This window comes from Lagenorhynchus albirostris, chromosome 3, assembly GCF_949774975.1.
Source record: "Lagenorhynchus albirostris chromosome 3, mLagAlb1.1, whole genome shotgun sequence".
Taxonomy (NCBI): Eukaryota; Metazoa; Chordata; class Mammalia; order Artiodactyla; family Delphinidae; genus Lagenorhynchus; species Lagenorhynchus albirostris.
This window is the reverse complement of record NC_083097.1, coordinates 152213642-152231417: the sequence shown is the minus strand read 5'-3', so window position 1 is coordinate 152231417 and position 17776 is coordinate 152213642. Positions and strand designations below refer to the sequence as shown.

General features: G+C 55.7%; 1 protein-coding gene across 9 annotated transcripts; it reads right to left on the bottom strand.

Annotated features, from left to right (window-relative positions):
- Window positions 1–1653: 1653 nt before the first annotated feature.
- On the bottom strand, window positions 1654–12436 carry FGFR4 (fibroblast growth factor receptor 4). Of its 9 annotated transcripts, none has more exons than XM_060144277.1 (19): window positions 12324–12436; window positions 10558–10708; window positions 9834–9977; window positions 8870–9133; window positions 8702–8782; window positions 8415–8581; window positions 7741–7864; window positions 7018–7208; window positions 6749–6887; window positions 6204–6397; window positions 5950–6095; window positions 5742–5863; window positions 4118–4228; window positions 3840–4030; window positions 3344–3466; window positions 3187–3257; window positions 2829–2966; window positions 2447–2552; window positions 1654–2348 (listed from the first exon to the last, which is right to left on the bottom strand). In XM_060144277.1, the coding sequence occupies exons 3-19, from the start codon at window positions 9922–9924 to the stop codon at window positions 2202–2204; spliced, it is 2406 nt and encodes an 801-aa protein (XP_060000260.1). In that variant the 5' UTR covers window positions 9925–9977; window positions 10558–10708; window positions 12324–12436; the 3' UTR covers window positions 1654–2201. The 9 variants fall into 9 exon arrangements, with proteins under 9 accessions (XP_060000260.1, XP_060000255.1, XP_060000256.1 ...); XM_060144272.1 differs by having other exon boundaries at window positions 10558–10711; window positions 12324–12435; XM_060144273.1 differs by having other exon boundaries at window positions 10663–10711; window positions 12324–12435.
- Between the last annotated feature and the right edge of the window lie 5340 nt (window positions 12437–17776).

The following is a 17776-nucleotide window of genomic DNA, read 5'->3' as shown; positions in this document are numbered from 1 at the left end:
GCCGCAAAGGCCAAGCACCTGTTTGGTTTTTTTAAATTAATTAATTAATTAATTAAATTATTTTTGGCTGTGTTGGGTCTCTGTTGCGGTGCGCGGGCTTCTCATTGCGGGGGCTTCTCTTGTTGCAGAGCATGGGCTCTAGGCACACGGTCTTCAGTAGTTGTGGCGCACGGGCTTAGCTGCTCCGCGGCATGTGGGATCTTCCCGGGCCAGGGCTCAGACCCGTGTCCCCTGCATGGGCAGGCGGATTCTTAACCACTGCATCACCAGGGAAGCCCCAAGCACCTGTTCTACGAAACACTTGGCATGACCCATGTGAACTCTTCAGGGCGTCCTTCCCTAAACATGTGCTCATCCAAGACCTATTTCATCCTAAACCCTAAGCCCTGGGAGGTAGGCAAGGCAGGAGCACCCCATTCATATAGGCAAAGAAAGTGACAATCAAAGAAGTGAGAGCACTGGCCTTGGGACACTGGAAGTGGCAGGCTTTGAACTTCCTGGCTCCAAGTCCAGTGTTCTCTCCATCCATTAGGGAACAGGGCTCTTAAAGGAAAGGAAGTGGTCAGGGATGACTCCCTGGGTTTAGGCCTGGTGCTTCCTCTGAGATGGAGCGTCCTGGAGGAGGTACAGTTTTGGGGGGAAAATGAGTAGTTCAATTTGGGACACGGTGAAGCAAAGAGGGCACAATGGGTGTGTCAGGAGACCTGGAGTAGGAAGAGAAGCATGGCCATGAGCTGCTGCTCAGTCTTCCAGGATGGCCCCAGTCCCAAATCCTTATATCCAGTCCCTTCTGACCCTGTATGTATTTTCAGCCACCACCCGCTGAGAGGCCATGGGGGCAATCCAGGCAGCTTCCACAAATGATGTGTCCTGGATGGGCACCCCTGTTCCAGCAGGGCAGGGCAGAAGAGAACACCAGGCACTGGGTCTGGTACCTCTTCCTTGTGATTCAGGGGCTGAAGAGCAGCAGTAACCACTGGGATGGGGCTGGAGAAGGTTCCAGGCTCAGAGCCCTGGGAAGCTGATCCCTCCACCCCCCAGAGGGTGTTTGAGAACAGGGCCATGATGGCCTCCCCAGGCAAGGACCAGGCAGGCAGAGACAGCTGCAGCCCAGCCAGGCGGCAACCAGCTGTTGCCTGGGAGACTGGCCAGGGTGGGGCGGGGCGGGCACAGCCCCCAGAAGCCCCCAGCCTGAGCCACAGAGCGTGGGAGCGGGCAGCAGCCTCGAAGCTGAGTTTCAGGCTTTCACGCTGTGTTAACGGTCAGCTTGGTTAATGCTGAGCAGATGGGGGAGGGGTGCTGCCAGCTCCCTTGGGGACAGTCCCAGGGTACGCACACACATACGCATATGCAGAGGGTACAGGAGTCCTGCCAAGTGGATGGTGCCGTGTGGACTCCGCTGCCCGTTAGCACTCGCTCACACTCTCACATATACAAGATGGTGCTGGTAAGACAGACAGACTAAGACAGAGGTTCACACAGGCTCCTGGGTCCACCCTGACGCAGCTGGAGGTGGATGTAAACCCAGGGCTGGGCATGGAGCTCTCAGTCTGTGTCACCCAGGCAAAACTCCCAGCTCGGGGATCTCTCCACCCTGTTCCCCCTCCACCCGCTGCAGGGAAGACACCAGGCAGGCACACAGTGGTTTATTGCAAAAAAAAATAATTTATAAAAGGCCATTTGCTTCTGTGTTTTGGCAGGCTTCCAGCCTCTCAGCTAGCAAAGGGGCCAGTGCTCCTTCCGCCGAGATGCTGGGATAAGCAGCAGAGGGGAGGCAGGGGAGGCCTGGGGACATGGGGTTCAGAGGCCCAAGACCTTTCTTGGTGTAGGGAAGTGGGGAGATTTAGGACAGCCCTACAGCCAGGACCAACCAAAGCCCTGGAACAAGGACCGAGTGCCCAGGCCCAGGAGGCCAAGCAGAACCTTAACAAGCCATTAGAACACTGGGGCCATGACTCCAAGGCAAGGGCAAGGCCTTGAGACTGGGGTTGAACTCTGGCTTGAGACCCAGAGGCCAGAGCAGGAGTCTCAACTGGGGACCCCAGGACCAAAGACAGACCTCCCCAAAGCAGAACCAGAGATCTGGGACAGTACCTTTAGGTCAGGGCCTGGGGGTGCCAAGGTCAAGCACCACCAGCTTGCAGCTCAGCCAGGAGGCCCAAGGCTGATGGCCGGCCTGCCCATACAACTTTGTGCCGCTCTCATGTCTGCACCCCAGGGAAGGAGAAGGGGCTGGGCCCCAGGGGCAGGGGGTCGTGGCTGAAGACAGAGTCGCTGGAGGAGCAGGTGCTGCTGGCGTCCCCGCCAGCAGGGGAGTAGGGTCCAAAGGTTAGGCGGAGGTCGAGGTACTATGGGGAACAGTGCTGGTCAGCCCTGGTGGTCAGGTGGGACAAGGCCCAGAGGGCAGTGGGCACAGGGGGGTCAGGGGACAGTAGGGGCACAGTACCTCCTCAGAGACGGCCAGCAGGACTTTGTCCAGTGCCTCTACCAGCTGCTTGAAAGTGGGCCTCTGAGAGGGTGCTGCGTGCCAGCACTCACGCATCAGCCCGTACCTGGGAGAAGTGTGGGGGAGGGTCAGAAGGGGCCTCAGGCCTGGGTGAGCGGGGACCTCATGGCCCTGGGTGGGGGGTGTGAGGAAGGGGTAGGGTTTGATGTGGGGTAAGTGAGGCCATTCAGTGGAAGGGTACCAGGCCAGGACCTCCCTGCTGGGCTGAGGAGGAGGTGGTGACAGTGTTAGTGCTAACCACTCTCTATGGCCAGGCCCTGAGGTCAAGGTCAGGGCAGAGGGTAAGGACTGGAAAGTGGGGGAGAGTGGGGTGAGGCCTCACAGCTCTGGGGGGCAGTGTGGGGGCCGGTCCATCCGATGCCCCTCTCGTAGCAGCGAGAACAGCTCCTCCACTGGGATGCCAGGGTATGGGGAGCCCCCGAGGGTAAAGATCTCCCACAGCAGGATCCCAAATGACCACCTGGAGGCAGAACCCAGGCTCAGCAGGGCACAGCTTCACTCCCTACCCCTGGGACTAGGACGGGGGACCCCACAGCTATGATCCACCATGGGGGTCAGGATTAGGGTTTCTTTTAGAGTCTAGTCCCATTCAGGTCCCAGGGCTGTGCGACCCTGGGCAAGAGCTTTGCCCTTTCTGTGATCGCCTGCAGACACCCCGGGCCCCAGCTTCTAGGACCCACACGTCACTCTGGTGTGTGTAGACTCTGTCAAACAAGGCCTCAGGTGCCATCCACTTGACAGGCAGGCGGCCCTGGAGGGGAGAAGAGGGCACATTGCTGCTAAGTCCCACAGGTCCCGGTGCCCCGCCCCTACTGAGTTCTGCCCTGCCTCCCTTACATTGCTAGTTTTCTTGTAGTAGTCAATGTGGTGGATGCCGCGGGCCAGCCCAAAGTCAGCGATCTTCATCACATTGTCCTCGGTCACCAGCACGTTGCGGGCAGCCAGATCCCGGTGGATGCACTGGGGGCAGGGCAGGGGTCTTGGGTTTATGAGGACAGAGCAGGAAGCTGGGCACACAGGACCTCACAGTAACCCTCGGGGTAGGGATCATCCACCCATTTTACAGAAGAGGAAGTCAAGAGTCACAGAGAGGAAACCTAAGCCAACTAACTTCAGGGCCCACACCCTCTCTCCTGCACTGCCTCTTCCTACCTGTGTGGTAGGGAGTATGTGAGGAAGGAATGGGGATATGCAGTTTCAACTGCGTACAGAAGGACTGAGGGACACAGGCTAATGAAAAAGGGGAGGGAGAAGTTGGGGCATTTAATGCAGGGCATGAAAGTGTGGGGATGGGGCAGTTGGAGTGGTCCAGAGTGCTGCCCGCTGCCTGTACCTTCCGCGACTCCAGGTACTGCATGCCCCGGGCCACCTGGTAGGCGCAGGAGACCAGGGCAGGGAAGGAGAGTGGCCCCTCGCTGCTCCGAGGCCCGTCAGGGCTGAGGTCAGGGCCTGGGGGGCGGCGGGCCCGCAGGAACTCCCGCAGGTTTCCCTTGGCGGCACACTCCACAATCACGTACAGGGGCCCTACAGAGGCGAGGGGGGACAGGGAAGCTACTGAGGCTGTGGCTCTGCATCCCAACCGTCCCCGTCCCTAGCCCTGCCCCACCCCACCTTCCTGGGTGCAGACACCCAGCAGGTTGATAATGTTCTTGTGTCGGCCAATCAGCTTCATCACCTCCATCTCAGAGACCAGGTCTGCCAAATCCTTGTCGGAGGCATTGTCTGTAAGGATGACAGCCAGGGTGACTACATAAGCGAGACTTTGGGTTGGGGACAGGACACGGAGTCCTGGACTCATGAGTCAGGAAGGTCTGGGCCTGAATTCCTGCTAGGCTGTGTGGCCTTGAAACAATCTCTTAACCTCTCTGAACCTCAGGATTATCTTGTATGAAACGGGACAATGGATCGTGCCCTACTCTCATAGCAGTTGCAAGGATGCAACAAGATCAAGGATCTAAAAGTGGTAGGCCTGGGCTTCCCTGGTGGCGCAGTGGTTGGGAATCTGCCTGCCAATGCAGGGGACACAGGTTTGAGCTCTGGTCTGGGAAGATCCCACATGCCGCGAAGCAACTAAGCCCGTGAGCCACAACTACTGAGCCTGTGCGTCTGGAACCTGTGCTCCGCAACGGGAGAGGCCGCGACAGTGAGAGGCCCGTGCACTGCGATGAACAGTGGCCCCCGCTTGCCGCAACTGGAGAGAGGCCTCGCACAGAAACGAAGACCCAACACAGCCAAAAATAAATAAATAAATAAATAAATTAAAAAAAAAAAAAAGTGGTAGGCCTGCCAGTGAGTGGGACCAGGAAACAGGAGAGAGAGGGAAGAGCTCTGAACAGGAAGGAAGCTCTGTCTGGAGGGCTTGGTGTTACTCCCTGAATGGGGTGAGAATTCCTGGGGGCGGGAAGTGGGCTGGAGACCTGAGGTCTGTCTGACCAAGGCCTGGTGTCCATCTGGCCTGGGAATTCAGGGAGCTGCCAGTGGGGTGCAGACAGGGAGGCCAGGAAGACACTGCTCCAGCTTCTTTTGAGAAGGCTAAGGACCAGGGGCTGAGCCCCTGGGGCTGACCTGTGGCCCTGGGCCAATGACATACCCTCCCCACCAGACCTCACAATGCACATTTCTCAATCCCTGCCTCCCAGAAAGTGCCAGGTGGCCCCAGCTGTGCAGAGAGGAGGGGCCGGGGGGAGCAGAACAGCGGTTTGGGCTGCTCTTGAAGAGGGGGCTGGGGAACAGCAGCAAGAGGCCCCGATGGTGGGTCCCAGGTATGCTCTGAGCCCCTTGGGATTGCTGCCTGGGCTGTTCTCTGAGACAGTGGTGAACACAGGGCGACAGGGCCCGGGGGAGGCTGAGGGTGCAATTTGTGGGGGAATCGTGGGGGAATGAGGTGGAGGCCTTCAAGGCTGACAAGGTTATTTGAGGCCAAGGCTGACACGGGGTATCAAACCCATCACCCTAAACCCTTGTAGTCATCATCATCCCAGTGGTTAAGACTTTAGGCACCAGGCACTTCCCACAAACCTTGGGCTGGGAGGCAGGGACTATTATTTACTCCACGTGACACGTAAGGAAACTGAAGCTCAGAAATGACTTGCCAGGGTCAGTAGCAGAGTTGGGCCCCAGGCCCTCGGGTGGGATTGGGTGGCCTCTCTTGGCCCTCAGTGCGCACCCGCTAGCACTGAGAGCCCCGTCTGTTACTCCCAAGGCCACTGGATCTCCCCCAGGCTGCCACACTCACCCTTAAGCATCTTGACGGCCACAGTGCTGGCTTGGTCAGGCCGGATGGGGTCCATACCAAAGGCCTCTGCACACACCACCTGCCCGAAGCAGCCCTCGCCCAGGGGCTTTCCCAGGACCAGCCTGGAGATGAGAGAGATGAGGCCTCAGCCGTCAGGGCATCATTCCTGCCCAGAGTCTGATCCCCACCGTCACTCAGCACCGCATACCTGTCCCGGGGGAACTCCCACAGTGTGTCGAGAGGTAGGTCTAGATTCACGAGGCCCGCAAGCAAGGGGGGGCCGCTGGAGGAGAGACGGACACCCCGCACCAGGGACGAGCTTGACTTGGCTGAGGAGCCTGACTCCAGGGAGAACTGCAAAGTGAGAGACTTTGTCTGTCTGCTGAAGCCCAGCTGAGGCAGGAAAGCAGGCCCAGAGCCTCACGACGGGGACACAGAGGTGGGGGACAGCATGGTTGGTACCTGTCGGGCCAGAGGGAAGCGGGACAATTTCTGCACAGTGGCAGGCTGCCGGGGGTGCCGGCCGAGGAGCACCTGCCTGCGATACAGCCCGGCCAGAAGCAGGAGCACCATCAAAGCCAGAGAGCCTGATGTGTACAGGATGATGTCCGTGTACCTGGCCTCAGGCGCTGTTGCCGACCACATGAGATCCTCCTCTGCCCACAGGGAGACATACAGACAGAAACTGACCAGTCAGTGATCAGATGGCTGGCCCCATTCCCTCTAACTGAGGCCCTCATAGCTCCCAACATACATAGGGACACACACCAAGGAAACTGCATTTACACCCCATCCCTCATACCAACACCCCAGAGAGTCACACGGACAGTCACATGTGGACACGCATAGAGGGACTGCTACAAGCAGAATCAAACACACAAATCCACACACCACATCCCAAATCCAGACCCCACAGGCCAAGGAAGACTATCTACCCAACACGTCACAGCCCACTGTGGAACCACAGCAGAATCCCGTAGCCTCTCCTGGCCCCCTCAGGAGCTCACCTGTCAGCACCGTGAGCCAGGCTGACTGGTAGGAAAGGCCGATGGAATTGCCCGCCAGGCAGGTGTACTCGCCTGCATCCTCAGCAGACACATTCCGCAGGTATAGGACCTCCACCTCCGAGCTATTGATGTCTGCTGTCTGGGGAAGGGGGACACATTCAGGGGTCACAGAAGGGCCTGGGGCCACACTGCGGCCAGGAAGGGAGCTGGGGACCACTCCCTACCACCCGTGGGAGAATGGTAGAGTCAGGTGCTGGCAGGGACTGGACCTTTAAGACTTGCACATAGGGGAAGCCATCGGCACCGAAGCTGCTGCCGTTGATGACAATGTGCTTCAGCCACTGGATGTGGGGCTGGGCGTCGCTGTACACCTTGCAGAGCAGCTCCACGTCGCTGCCCACTACAGCTGTGGTGTTGGCTGGGAGCCCCGCCTGCAGGATGGGCCGGTGCGGGGACCGCTCTGGGGCGGGGCCGGGCCGTCAGCCCTGACCAGGCACCCACAGAAGCACCCTGGTCACCTGCCTCCAGCCTCCCCCCCAGCTCAAGGGAGGGACCTTCCTGATACTCAGCTCAGACCTCGTTCATCCCCTTCTTACACTGTTTAAACCTTCCATGGCTCCCCATTGCCTTTGGGGTCAAGGACAACTTCTCAGCCTAGCACTCAAAAACCCTCCAGGCCTGGCTCTCTGCTTAAATGCCACACTCTAGGCATACACGTCCCCACAAATGCATTGTGTTCTTTATGCCTAGGGCCTTTACTCAGCCTGTGCCCTCTGCCTGGATGTCTTTCCCATGTTTCTCCTCAGCCCAACCCTGCTCCTCCAAGCCCACATTATCCCCTGTGCTTCTCTTGGACCCACCTGGATAATTTGAGTAGCTTGAGTGAGTCATCTAAAAGCCCATCTTGCCTGCCAGACTGGGTCCCACCTGAGGGCAGGGTCAGGGCTCCCACCCTGACACCGCCTTGCCCGCCCGCCCGCCCGCCCGCTCACCCAGCACGTCCAGCAGATAGCTGTAGCGGATGCTGCCCAAAGAGTTCTCCACAAGGCAGGTGTATGTGCCACGGTCCGAGGGCACCACGCTTTCCATCACCAGGCTCCAGTGCTGGTGGCGCAGCTGGGAGCAGGAGAAGTGTCCATGAGGGGCCACCGAACCATGCCCATCCAGGGGACCAGAGCATGAGGAGGCTATATTCTGCCCGCGGGGGTCTTCTCAAGCTCTCTAGGCCCTGGGAAGGCCACGCCAAGGCTAGGGACCTTGGAACAAAGGAGAAGGCCCCAAGAAGTATCTGAGCCGTGAGTTTGAGCCCTTGAGTTTTAGCTCTACTTCTTCTGAGCTGTGCCCCCTTGAACCAGTTTTTGCCCTCTCTGAGTCTCAGCTTCCTCTGAGACTACAGCCTGGAACTGACCCTGTAGGGTCTTATGAGAATGAGCTGCTAAAACATATTAATACCTGCTGGTCAGTGATCCTTCCCACTTTACACATGGAGTTGCTAAGGTCGAGAGGTTAAGTCACTTGCCAGAGAGTGGCAGAGTGGGAACTTGAACCAGAGCTGTCCAAGTCCACAGTCTAGTGCTCCTTCTGGGGCCCTGCAGCTGCCTTTCTCAGTAGAGAAAGAACCGTGGGTTTGACTTGAGGGGACCGGTGGGGGAACCCGGAGACTCACCCGAATGCCTCCAATGCGATGCTCCCCATGGAAGTCCTGTCCATCCTTGAGCCAGCGGATGGTGGGCATGGGGTTGCCTGCAGCTGGACAGCGGAACTTGATGGTGTTCCCGGCAGGCACTGCATGCAGTTTCTTCTCCATGCGCTGGGGGTGTGTCCAGTAGGGTGCTGGCGGGGAGGGGAAGGGAGAACTCAGTGCCCTCAGGAGGACCACCTGTTTACACACAGATCTCTTCTCAGTGACCAGCTGGAAGACAGGGGAATGAGTCCTTGAGGAGTCACACTGACCTTGCTGGGGGTAAATGTGCTCATTTGAGGGGCCTCTGTGGGTCTTGGGGTCCTCATCACCATTGCTGGAGGTCATGGAGTCTATGTCAGGGACAGAGGGAGGCATTTGAGGCCCAGGACAGAGTTTCTCTCCCCAGGGACCCCTTAGCCACTGCCAGACCCCCTTACCATCCACAACCAAGGTGACATTGTGCAAGACAAGCATGGAGCCTCGTGTCAGGCAGAGGTATCGACCAGCGTCTTCGGGTAGGAAGCTGGCGATCTCCAAGCGGCCTCTCCAGCCTCGTACCCGGCCAGCAGGTGCCAGGCGACTGCCCTCCTTGTACCAGTGGCCACTGCGCTCAGCCCACCCACAGCATAACCGCACAGGCTGCCCAAGCGCCACAGTCAGCTCCTGCTCTTGCTGCTCTGGGCTGGGGGCCAGGCAGGGCTCTGTGGGCCGAGGGCAGAGGTCAGTGAGCTGAGTCAGCCCCCTGCATACAGAGAACATGCTGCACACTCATGGCAGGAGCAACCCCTCGACACATGCTGGACACCGCTGCTCTTCCACATACACACAACCACATGCACAACCACAGACGGTATGTGCAAGGCAAATGCCATGCCTCTGGTGCATATCACACACATGGTGCATGGCACACATGCTGGACAGGACATGCCACTGTCCCAAGAAACACATACACACACAGGCACATGCTACAGGTGCCACATGTAGGGCACACGCCTACACCTCTGGGGCATATCACACTCACAGTGCATACACCACACATGCTGGCTGGGCCTCCCAAGCCACACACCCAGTGCACAGAACACACACACACACACACACACACACACACACACACACACACACACACACACACACACACACACACACAGCCAAGGGGCTCACCACCAGCTCTGCGGCCCACCTCAGGGCCCTGCACCCTGCAAGTCCAGTCTCTCTTGTGGACACAGAGATAGGTGGATGCTTGCTGGGAGCCAGACACTGAGTCTCAGTGGTTGGTCCTGCCCTGCTGCCACCTCCTCAGAGCCTGGGCCAGGATCCTCTCCAGCCTTGCTCAGCCAGCAGCCCCCTCCCGATGCCCACTCTTCCCACCCCTGCCACCCTCTCCCATCTTAGAGGCCATACCCAGCTCCGCTTCCTCAGAGGCCTCAAGGGACAAAGCTGGAGCCCCAGGTGCCCCCAGCAGGACCCCCAACAGGGCCAACAGCAGCCGCATCTCCTTCTTGCTGCTCGCAGGGACCCAGGCTGGGCCTCCCACTGACTGCCTTCCTGAAACAGAAAGGGCGAAGAACTCCTGCTAGACGTGCACCTTTGTTGGCGCTACGCCGCTATCTTGCAGATGAGGAAACTGAGACAAGAAATGCTGACTTGTTCAAGCCCCTGCTAGGCAGCGTCAGGGCAGAGACTAGAACCAGCTCTGCTGTTGTCAGAGCCCAAGGCCTCCCCACAGTAGGTTGTGTGGTGCGGAGCTGGGGCTGGGCTTCCTGCTCTCCTTGGGTCCTGCTGAGACCCCGGCACAAGTTCACAAAAAGGGCAGGCTTGGGATTCTTTCCTTGGAAGGAAGCAGAGAATGGAGACACATATTCTGCTCTCTCTCAGCACACATAATTTATTTTTTGCTGAATAAATGAATTTATTACTGAAAAAAATCTGAAATATAATACAAGGCCAAACTTCAGCATCTGGATGTTATCTGATCTGACCCCCACTCCTTACAGCATTGCTGACATTTCCATGACCAGCTTTGGATACCTGCAGTGGCAGGGTGCTCACTACTAACAAGGCAGTACATTCTACGGCAAGCAAAAACTCTTCCTCATTCTGAACCAGAATTGCATTCTGGGGTTACCTCTGTTTTTTTGTGTCCCCACAGCTCCGTCAGAGGCACACAAGCTCTTGTAAAGAATGTAGACTCCAGTGTCTGACAGAGTCAACTTCAAATCCTGACTCTTACCAACTTGCAAGTCCCTGTCCTTCTCTGGGCTGCTGTCCTCACAGGACTACTTTGAGGAGAAAAGAGAATGTATGTAGGGCTGGGCACACAGAATGTTGGAATGTTTTCTTCCCCTTCCCCGTCCCCATGACTGTCATCCTTGTTCAGCTCTCGGCCAGTCACCTCCGCTGCGGGTGCTGTTCCTGTCAGGTGTGATGTGCACTCCCACCCCATCTAGTTACCCTCCTCCAAATGCCACCAACGATGTCTCCATCCTCTGAAAGGAACACTCAAAACTGAGCCTCAGCTGGCAGGGGAAGAGGGTGACTAGTGTAGTCCCAGGGGCTTACTGGCTGTCACCTGGGGCTGGGTAACAGTCAGGTGGCACTGGTGTCTCTGGATCCACCTTGCCCGGGAATTCCACTGCACACTCTCTCCTCAGCCACTGCCCCCCTGTCCAGCTCTGGTTCTGAGGCAGGGGACACTTAGCCTGTCCTGGCCAAAGCCATTATCTCCCCCTTTGAACTGCTTCTTCCCTGGGTTGCCCCTACAGCTGGAGCACAACCTGTCCAATCCCCCTCTAGTCCATCTCACCTTCCCTGCCTGAACCCAGAGCACGCTATGGTCATCTCTAGCTTGGGCCTTTGCAAACGTCTCCCTGGGTTTTTCAGCAATGTTTTAAAAATTACAAGTCTGCCATGTTCCTCCCCCCACCCCCCAACACCCACCAGCTTACAAGCCCTTAATGGTTGCCTGTGTGCAGCAGGATCCAGTCCACACTGTTTATCCAGCATCCAAGGCCTCCCTCCCTGCCTTTGTCAATCTCATTGGCTGCACAGTCAGCTTCTTCAGCACTGGGAAGCCATTGGCTTTCCAAACCGGGCATGTCTTCTCTCTTGCCCATACCTCTCTGTCCCCACTTCTCCAGCTGGTTCAGATGCCACTGTCTCTGTGCCCACCCCCGGTTTCCATTGCCCCGTCTCTGTGAAATCCCCTCACTCTGCTCTGCTCTGCAGGGAGGGCAGTTCTCTGGGTTGGGAGTGGAGTGAGAGGCCCAGGGATTTTATTCCCACCCCCAGGCTACCCTGACCTCAGAACCTTAGTCGGGTCACCTGCCCGCAGCTGACCGACTGACTGCCCTGCACGTGGGGTCGAAGGGCCTGACTCTGGCATCAAGGAGTCCTGTGTTCTCCAGCCTCTCGCACTCAAGCGCTTGGGGAGCCTGGGCAAATGACTGCACCTCTCGGAGCCTCAACTTGCTCATCTCTATTCGGGGCGCGCACACGGTCCAGCAGCAGAGGGACCAGCGCGCTGTTCCTCCTCCACCCCTACCCGGCCACCTTGAGGGGAAGTGCCTGTCAGCGGGTCCTGAAGGGAGCTGCAGGGACAGCTGGCCCGCCCCCGCCCCGGTGGGCAATGAGTAACCAGCTCCGCGGCCAGGGTGCTCTTTGGACGGAGCGGGACAAAAGGCCCTTGTGTGCGCTGCGGGTTACTGATTTACCGTCCCCTTCACCCCCTCGCCGAGCGGACGCCCAGGTTCCCAGTGCTGGGAGGGGTCAGCTCCCGGAGCCCCGCCGCCGCTCGCCCCCTGGCGGCTGGGAGCGCGGCCTGGGCCTGCACAGGGTCCCGGCTCACCTCGAACCTCTAGATGGCCCCGCTCCCGGCACAAGGTTCCGACTCACCTGGGTCCTCCGTGGCCCCGGTCCCAGCTCCCGCCAGCCCCTACCCCCGCGCCCAGGGAGACCGAAGACTCCGCTCTGGAGCTGCTCAGCCCCCGGCCAGAGAGCCAGGAAAGCACCCGCGACAGCGGCGTGCAACGCCCCGCCCACCTCGGGTTTCACCTACTTCGGGCCCCGCCCCTCCTGGACCAGCTCTATCCTGACAGCTGCTTGGCCTGCAAAGGCCCAGCGCCCCGCCCATCTCTGGTCCCGCCTGGCCTAGACCAGCTCCTGACAGCGGGTGGCACAGCGTCTCGCTCACCTGGAGGCCACTCCTCAAACCCAAATGCGCCGAGCACCCTAGGAGGCCAGCCCAATCCCGGCTGGGCACACCCCTTCAGACTCCGCCTCTTTTGCCCCACCCAGGCCTGGCTTCCAAGTTCTAGTCCATCGCTCCATCCCCTGCTTTTCACCTCCCAGGGAACAAGACCCAGCAGTCCAGAGCTGCCACCTCCACAGACCTTGGCTTAACCTGGCTCCTCTGTCTTCTGCGCAATCGTCATACAGACCACCCCCTCTGCCCCCACCCCCATCCGTTCTCCTCACAACCTTCAGAGTGATATTTAAAATACAAATCTGGCTGTACCGACCACAACCATCTCTTTAAAACTTCCCAATAGTTTCCTATAGAGATTCTTAGCATGACCTGGCCCCGCCCACGCCTCCAGATGAAGCCTTCATTCACTTCTTCCTTGCTCCCACCCTACCTCTGGGCCTTGCACATGTGGTTCCACTTCCTGGGATGAGCTTTCCGCTCTAGGTCTGGATAGTTCCACCTCATTCTTAGGTCTCAGCTCATGTCCCCAGAGAAGCCCTCTTAACTTGCCAGTTCCTCTTACACATCTTCTCTCCTGTGAGCATGGGGAAAGAAGCAGAGAGTGAAGTGATTCAGATCACTAATTGCAGGACTCAAATCTCAGCACCATCACACGTGGCCTTGTCAAGTTACTCCATCCCCGTGTCTTCGTTTTCTCATCAGTAAAACAGGTATAATGATAGTATCATCCTCAAGAAGTGGTTGCAAAAAGTAGACATGTTTCCCTCACACACTGTTGGTGAGAATGTAAATTGGTGCAGCCACTGTGGAAAACAGTATGGAGATTTCTCAAAAAACTAAAAATAGAACTACCATATGACCCAGCAATTCTACTCCTGGGTGTATATGGAAAAAAATGAAAATACTAATTTGAAAAGGTACATGCACCCCAATGTTCATAGCAGCATTATTTACAATTGCCAAGATATGGAAGAAACCTAAGCATCGTCCATCAACAGATGAATGGATAAAAAAGATGTGGCATATATATATATATTCGATTGTATAGCAACTATACCTCAATAAAAAGAAAAAATAAAGTAGATATGTTCTTATGTGTAAGCCTTTAGAACACTACCTGACATACAGCACTTGCTTTGTAATGTTAGCTGTGATTATTTAGGACTTGTTAATTCCTCATCACATGTTCCAAAATTGTAACTAAACAGTTAATTCTGTAAATAGAAGGCAGGAACTGCCTGCAGGCCATACCATTATATCTCAAGTGCCTGGTACACAATAGGTGCACCCGGAATAGCTCTACCATGCTCCTCTAGGCTCAGGTCTGTCTCACCTGCACCCACAGCTCTGCTGAGCAGGTCCTAGGTTAGCCGACCCTTGACCTCTACCCAACCCTCACATTAAGTCCAAGCCCCGTGCTCCTCTGAAGGCTTCTGGAGGAGAAAGGAAACCCTTCAACTGGGGTCTCTTGCACACCTCCTGGTCAGTGCTCTGGCTGGTGGAGACACTGCCCTAGGGGAAGCAGCTTCCTTTTCCTTTGTTATGCGGAGAAGTCTAGCCCTCTCTGCCCTTACTCTCAATAAGATAGAGGCTTTTCCTGTGCATAACTAAAAGGCCCATTAAAGTTATATTTTTCCTTTTCCTTCTCAAACAAAAGAATGGTCTCCTCCCAAAGATAAATCAGACAATATTTGGTTATCTTTTTATTTTATTTTATTTATTTATTTATTTTATTTATTTATTTTTTTGCGGTACGCGGGCCTTTCACTGTTGTGGCCTCTCCTGTTGCGGAGCATAGACTCTGGACGCGCAGGCTCAGAGGCCATGGCTCACGGGCCCAGCCGCTCCGCGGCATGTGGGATCTTCCCGGACTAGGGCATGAACCCATGTCCCCTGCATCGGTAGGCGGACTCTCAACCACTGCGCCACCAGGGAAGCCCAATTTTTTATTTTATTTTATTTATTTTTACTTTATATTGGAACATAGTTAATTAACAAAGTTGTGTTAGTTTCAAGTGTACAGCAAAGTGACTCAGTTATACAATATACATGTATCGATTCTTTTTCAAATTTTTTTCCCATTTAGATTATTACAGAATACTGAGCAGAGTTCCAAGAAAATAGTTTGTTATCTTTTAAAAACGTCCTGATTCCCCTCCTTCCTTATTGGAGCACCCTGGAAAGATGAGGCTCCTGGCACTGGGTATGCCCAGCAAGTGGGAGCCTCCTGCCCAGAGAGGGCCTCACCAGACCTCCCGGACTCCTGGTGAGACTCAGCTCCCCACCGCTGGTCCTCTGCTGGCTCCTCAGTGAATGTGGTTATTGGTGGGGTGGGGTGAGCTGCCACATAGCTTTCATTCAGCTTCCAGGCACTTCCCAGGTTTACCTGAGCCAAAAGCAAAATAAGGCTTCCATAGTCCAAGTTGTGCAATCTCTGTCCCCTGAGATGCCCAAGTCCTTCAGACTGACAATCCTGCCCCTACCCCCCACATCTGCACACATTTGTCCAGCCCCCCTCCCAAACACACAACCTCTCACTCTGACCCTCTGCAGGGTCTGACCATCTCTCACAAGGTCGTTCATTCATTCATTCACTCATTTACCAAACGTTTATTGAAGGTTCATTATACGGCATACACTGTTCTAAGTCTCCGGGATAAAGGGGCTGACATTGTAATGGGGAAAGATAGATAAGTAAACAGAGAACAGAAGGAGACATGCGGAGGGGGTCTGGGAGAAACATCCAAACCTGTCTTGCCTTCATGGTCTCACTCTCTTGCAAACAATCTATCACCAGTTACATTTGCAATCTCTCTCAAAGACTTTCAAGCACACACACACACACACACACACACACACACACACACACACACACACCACACTCCTAACAGAGGCCCAGCAGCCTGCCATCCTGTGATCCTGTCTTTAACTGTCTCTGCCTCAGTCTCTTTATCCAGAAAATTGGGCTCACCCCTACTTCCTCTTTTTTCAAATTAATTAATTTATTTTTGGCTGTGTTGGGTCTTTGTTGCTGTGCACAGGCTTTCTCTAGTTGTGACAAGTGGGGGCTACTCTTTGTTGCAGTGTGTGGGCTTCTCATTGTGGTGGCTTCACTTCTTGCGGAGCACAGGCTCTCGGTGCACAGGCTTCAGTAGTTGTGCCTCGTGGGCTCTAGAGCGCAGGCTCAATAGTTGTGGCACACGGGTTTACTCGCTCTGCAGCATGTGGGATCTTCCCGGACCAAGGCTCGAACCGTGTCCCCTGCATTGGCAGGCGGATTCTTAACCACTGTGCCACCAGGGAAGTCCCCCTACTTCTTTTTCCTCAGGGGTTTTGGAGGAAATGAATGAATTAAGAGAATGGGTTTCACCAGAACAGGAAGTAAGGAAGAAGTCCTCACCTTGGCTGAGTTCCCACTGTATGCCAGGAAACAGGCTAGGCTAGGTGTTATCCATTCATTGTATCTTTGATCCTTCCCTCAAGCCAAATGGGGGTAGGAATCCTTAGCTCCCTTTTGCTGGTGAGAAAACAGAAGCTCAGGCAGATGGAATGACTAAGTCATTCCCTAAGTCACATAGCAAGTGAACAATGGAAGTGAGACTTGAACCCTACTCTTTTGGGAACAAAAAGGGGAGGGAGAGCTCAGGGTGACTCTCCACAGAGCTGGGCTGGTTGGTGCTAACACATCAGCCTACTTTCTGCCCCCATCCTTAACTGTGGCCCAGAAAGGTGGAGATTCACCTGAAGGTGAGTGTGTTTGTGGATGATAGGTCTGGGTGTTGCTCCCTCTGCCCATTTGGCCAAGTATTGATGGGGCACTTATGAAGTACCAGGCACAAGGCAGGGGTTGGCAGGCTCTGGAATCTTGGATTGCAAGGCTGGGCCAGGAGGGACTCCTGAGGCCAGGCCCTACCCACCACCTGCCTGGGAGCAGAGTCGTGGGGAGGGGGTAGACACTGCCTGGTGCCGACCTTGTTGTTCTTGGATGGCAGCCGGGCCCAGTGAACACTGGGGCTCTTGTGCAGAAGGGCTGCCCTGAGCCCCTGACCAGGCCCCACTCCAGCACAGGCCTGGCCCCAGCCTCTGACCCAGTCCTGCGCTTTCTGCTTCTTTCCTTCATTTCTTTCTTTTAAAACAATTTTTATTTTGAGGACATTTTAAAACATAGAAAAAGCACACAGGGTAATAGCATACAGTTGCTACTCAGAATTGACAGTTATTATTACTTTGCCATTTTTTCCAACCCTTTTCTCTTCTGGTTTCTCCCACAGGCTCTGGGGAGGTCTGGCGTGGCTTGCAAAATGGAGGTGACACTGAGAGAAACTGAGTGGTGAAAGGCTGGGTGTTAGAGCCAGACAGATGAGGGTTTGAATGCTGAAACCTTTGTGACCTTGGATAAGTCACTTAACATTAAGCCTCAGTTTCATTTTCCGTAAAATGGGAGTAACAGCTCTTCTGTGAGGACTCAGTGTGATAACGATGTGTCTAAACTGTCATGCACACAGCCCGTATTCAGGAAAGAGTAGCCAATACCAATACTAGCAACTATGGGCCTAGATAGGACCCGCTCCAAGGTATGGGAAATACACTCCTGTGACCAAAAGGGAGGGACTGTGACTCTCCTCCAGCCCTCATATCTCCTCATTCCCCACCCAGTGGGAGAATCTACATCCAATTTCTACTCTGGTGACAGCAAAGCCAGGAATTGCAGGCTGCCCAGGCCCTTGGTGGTGGAAGCAGGGAGCCTGCCCTTGATGTTGGCAGTCTGGGAGTGCTCTCAGGAAGGCCCCCTTGCACCAAGTGCGATGGAGGGGAATGGGCTACGAGGGATCTGAGGCTCTCTCTGGGCTAGTCCTGCTACTTCCCCGAATCTCAGCAGCACCCCTGGTCCCTCATTCCTGGTCTCAGATACTGTGAGCCTGTGTCCTGGCTTATTAGGACACAGAATGTCTGGGAGTTTTCATGGTTTGCCAGACTCAGGTCTTTATAGACTTGGGTGTACACCCTCTAGGTCTTGGAATGAACATTTGTTTGGAGAAAAGAGGAGGCCAGGATAGCTGGAAAGTGGCAGAGTCTGGGCAGGAAGGGTTAGAGGGTTGGTGGTCTGAAGGGAATTAGGAAACAAGTCCCAGAGGGACCC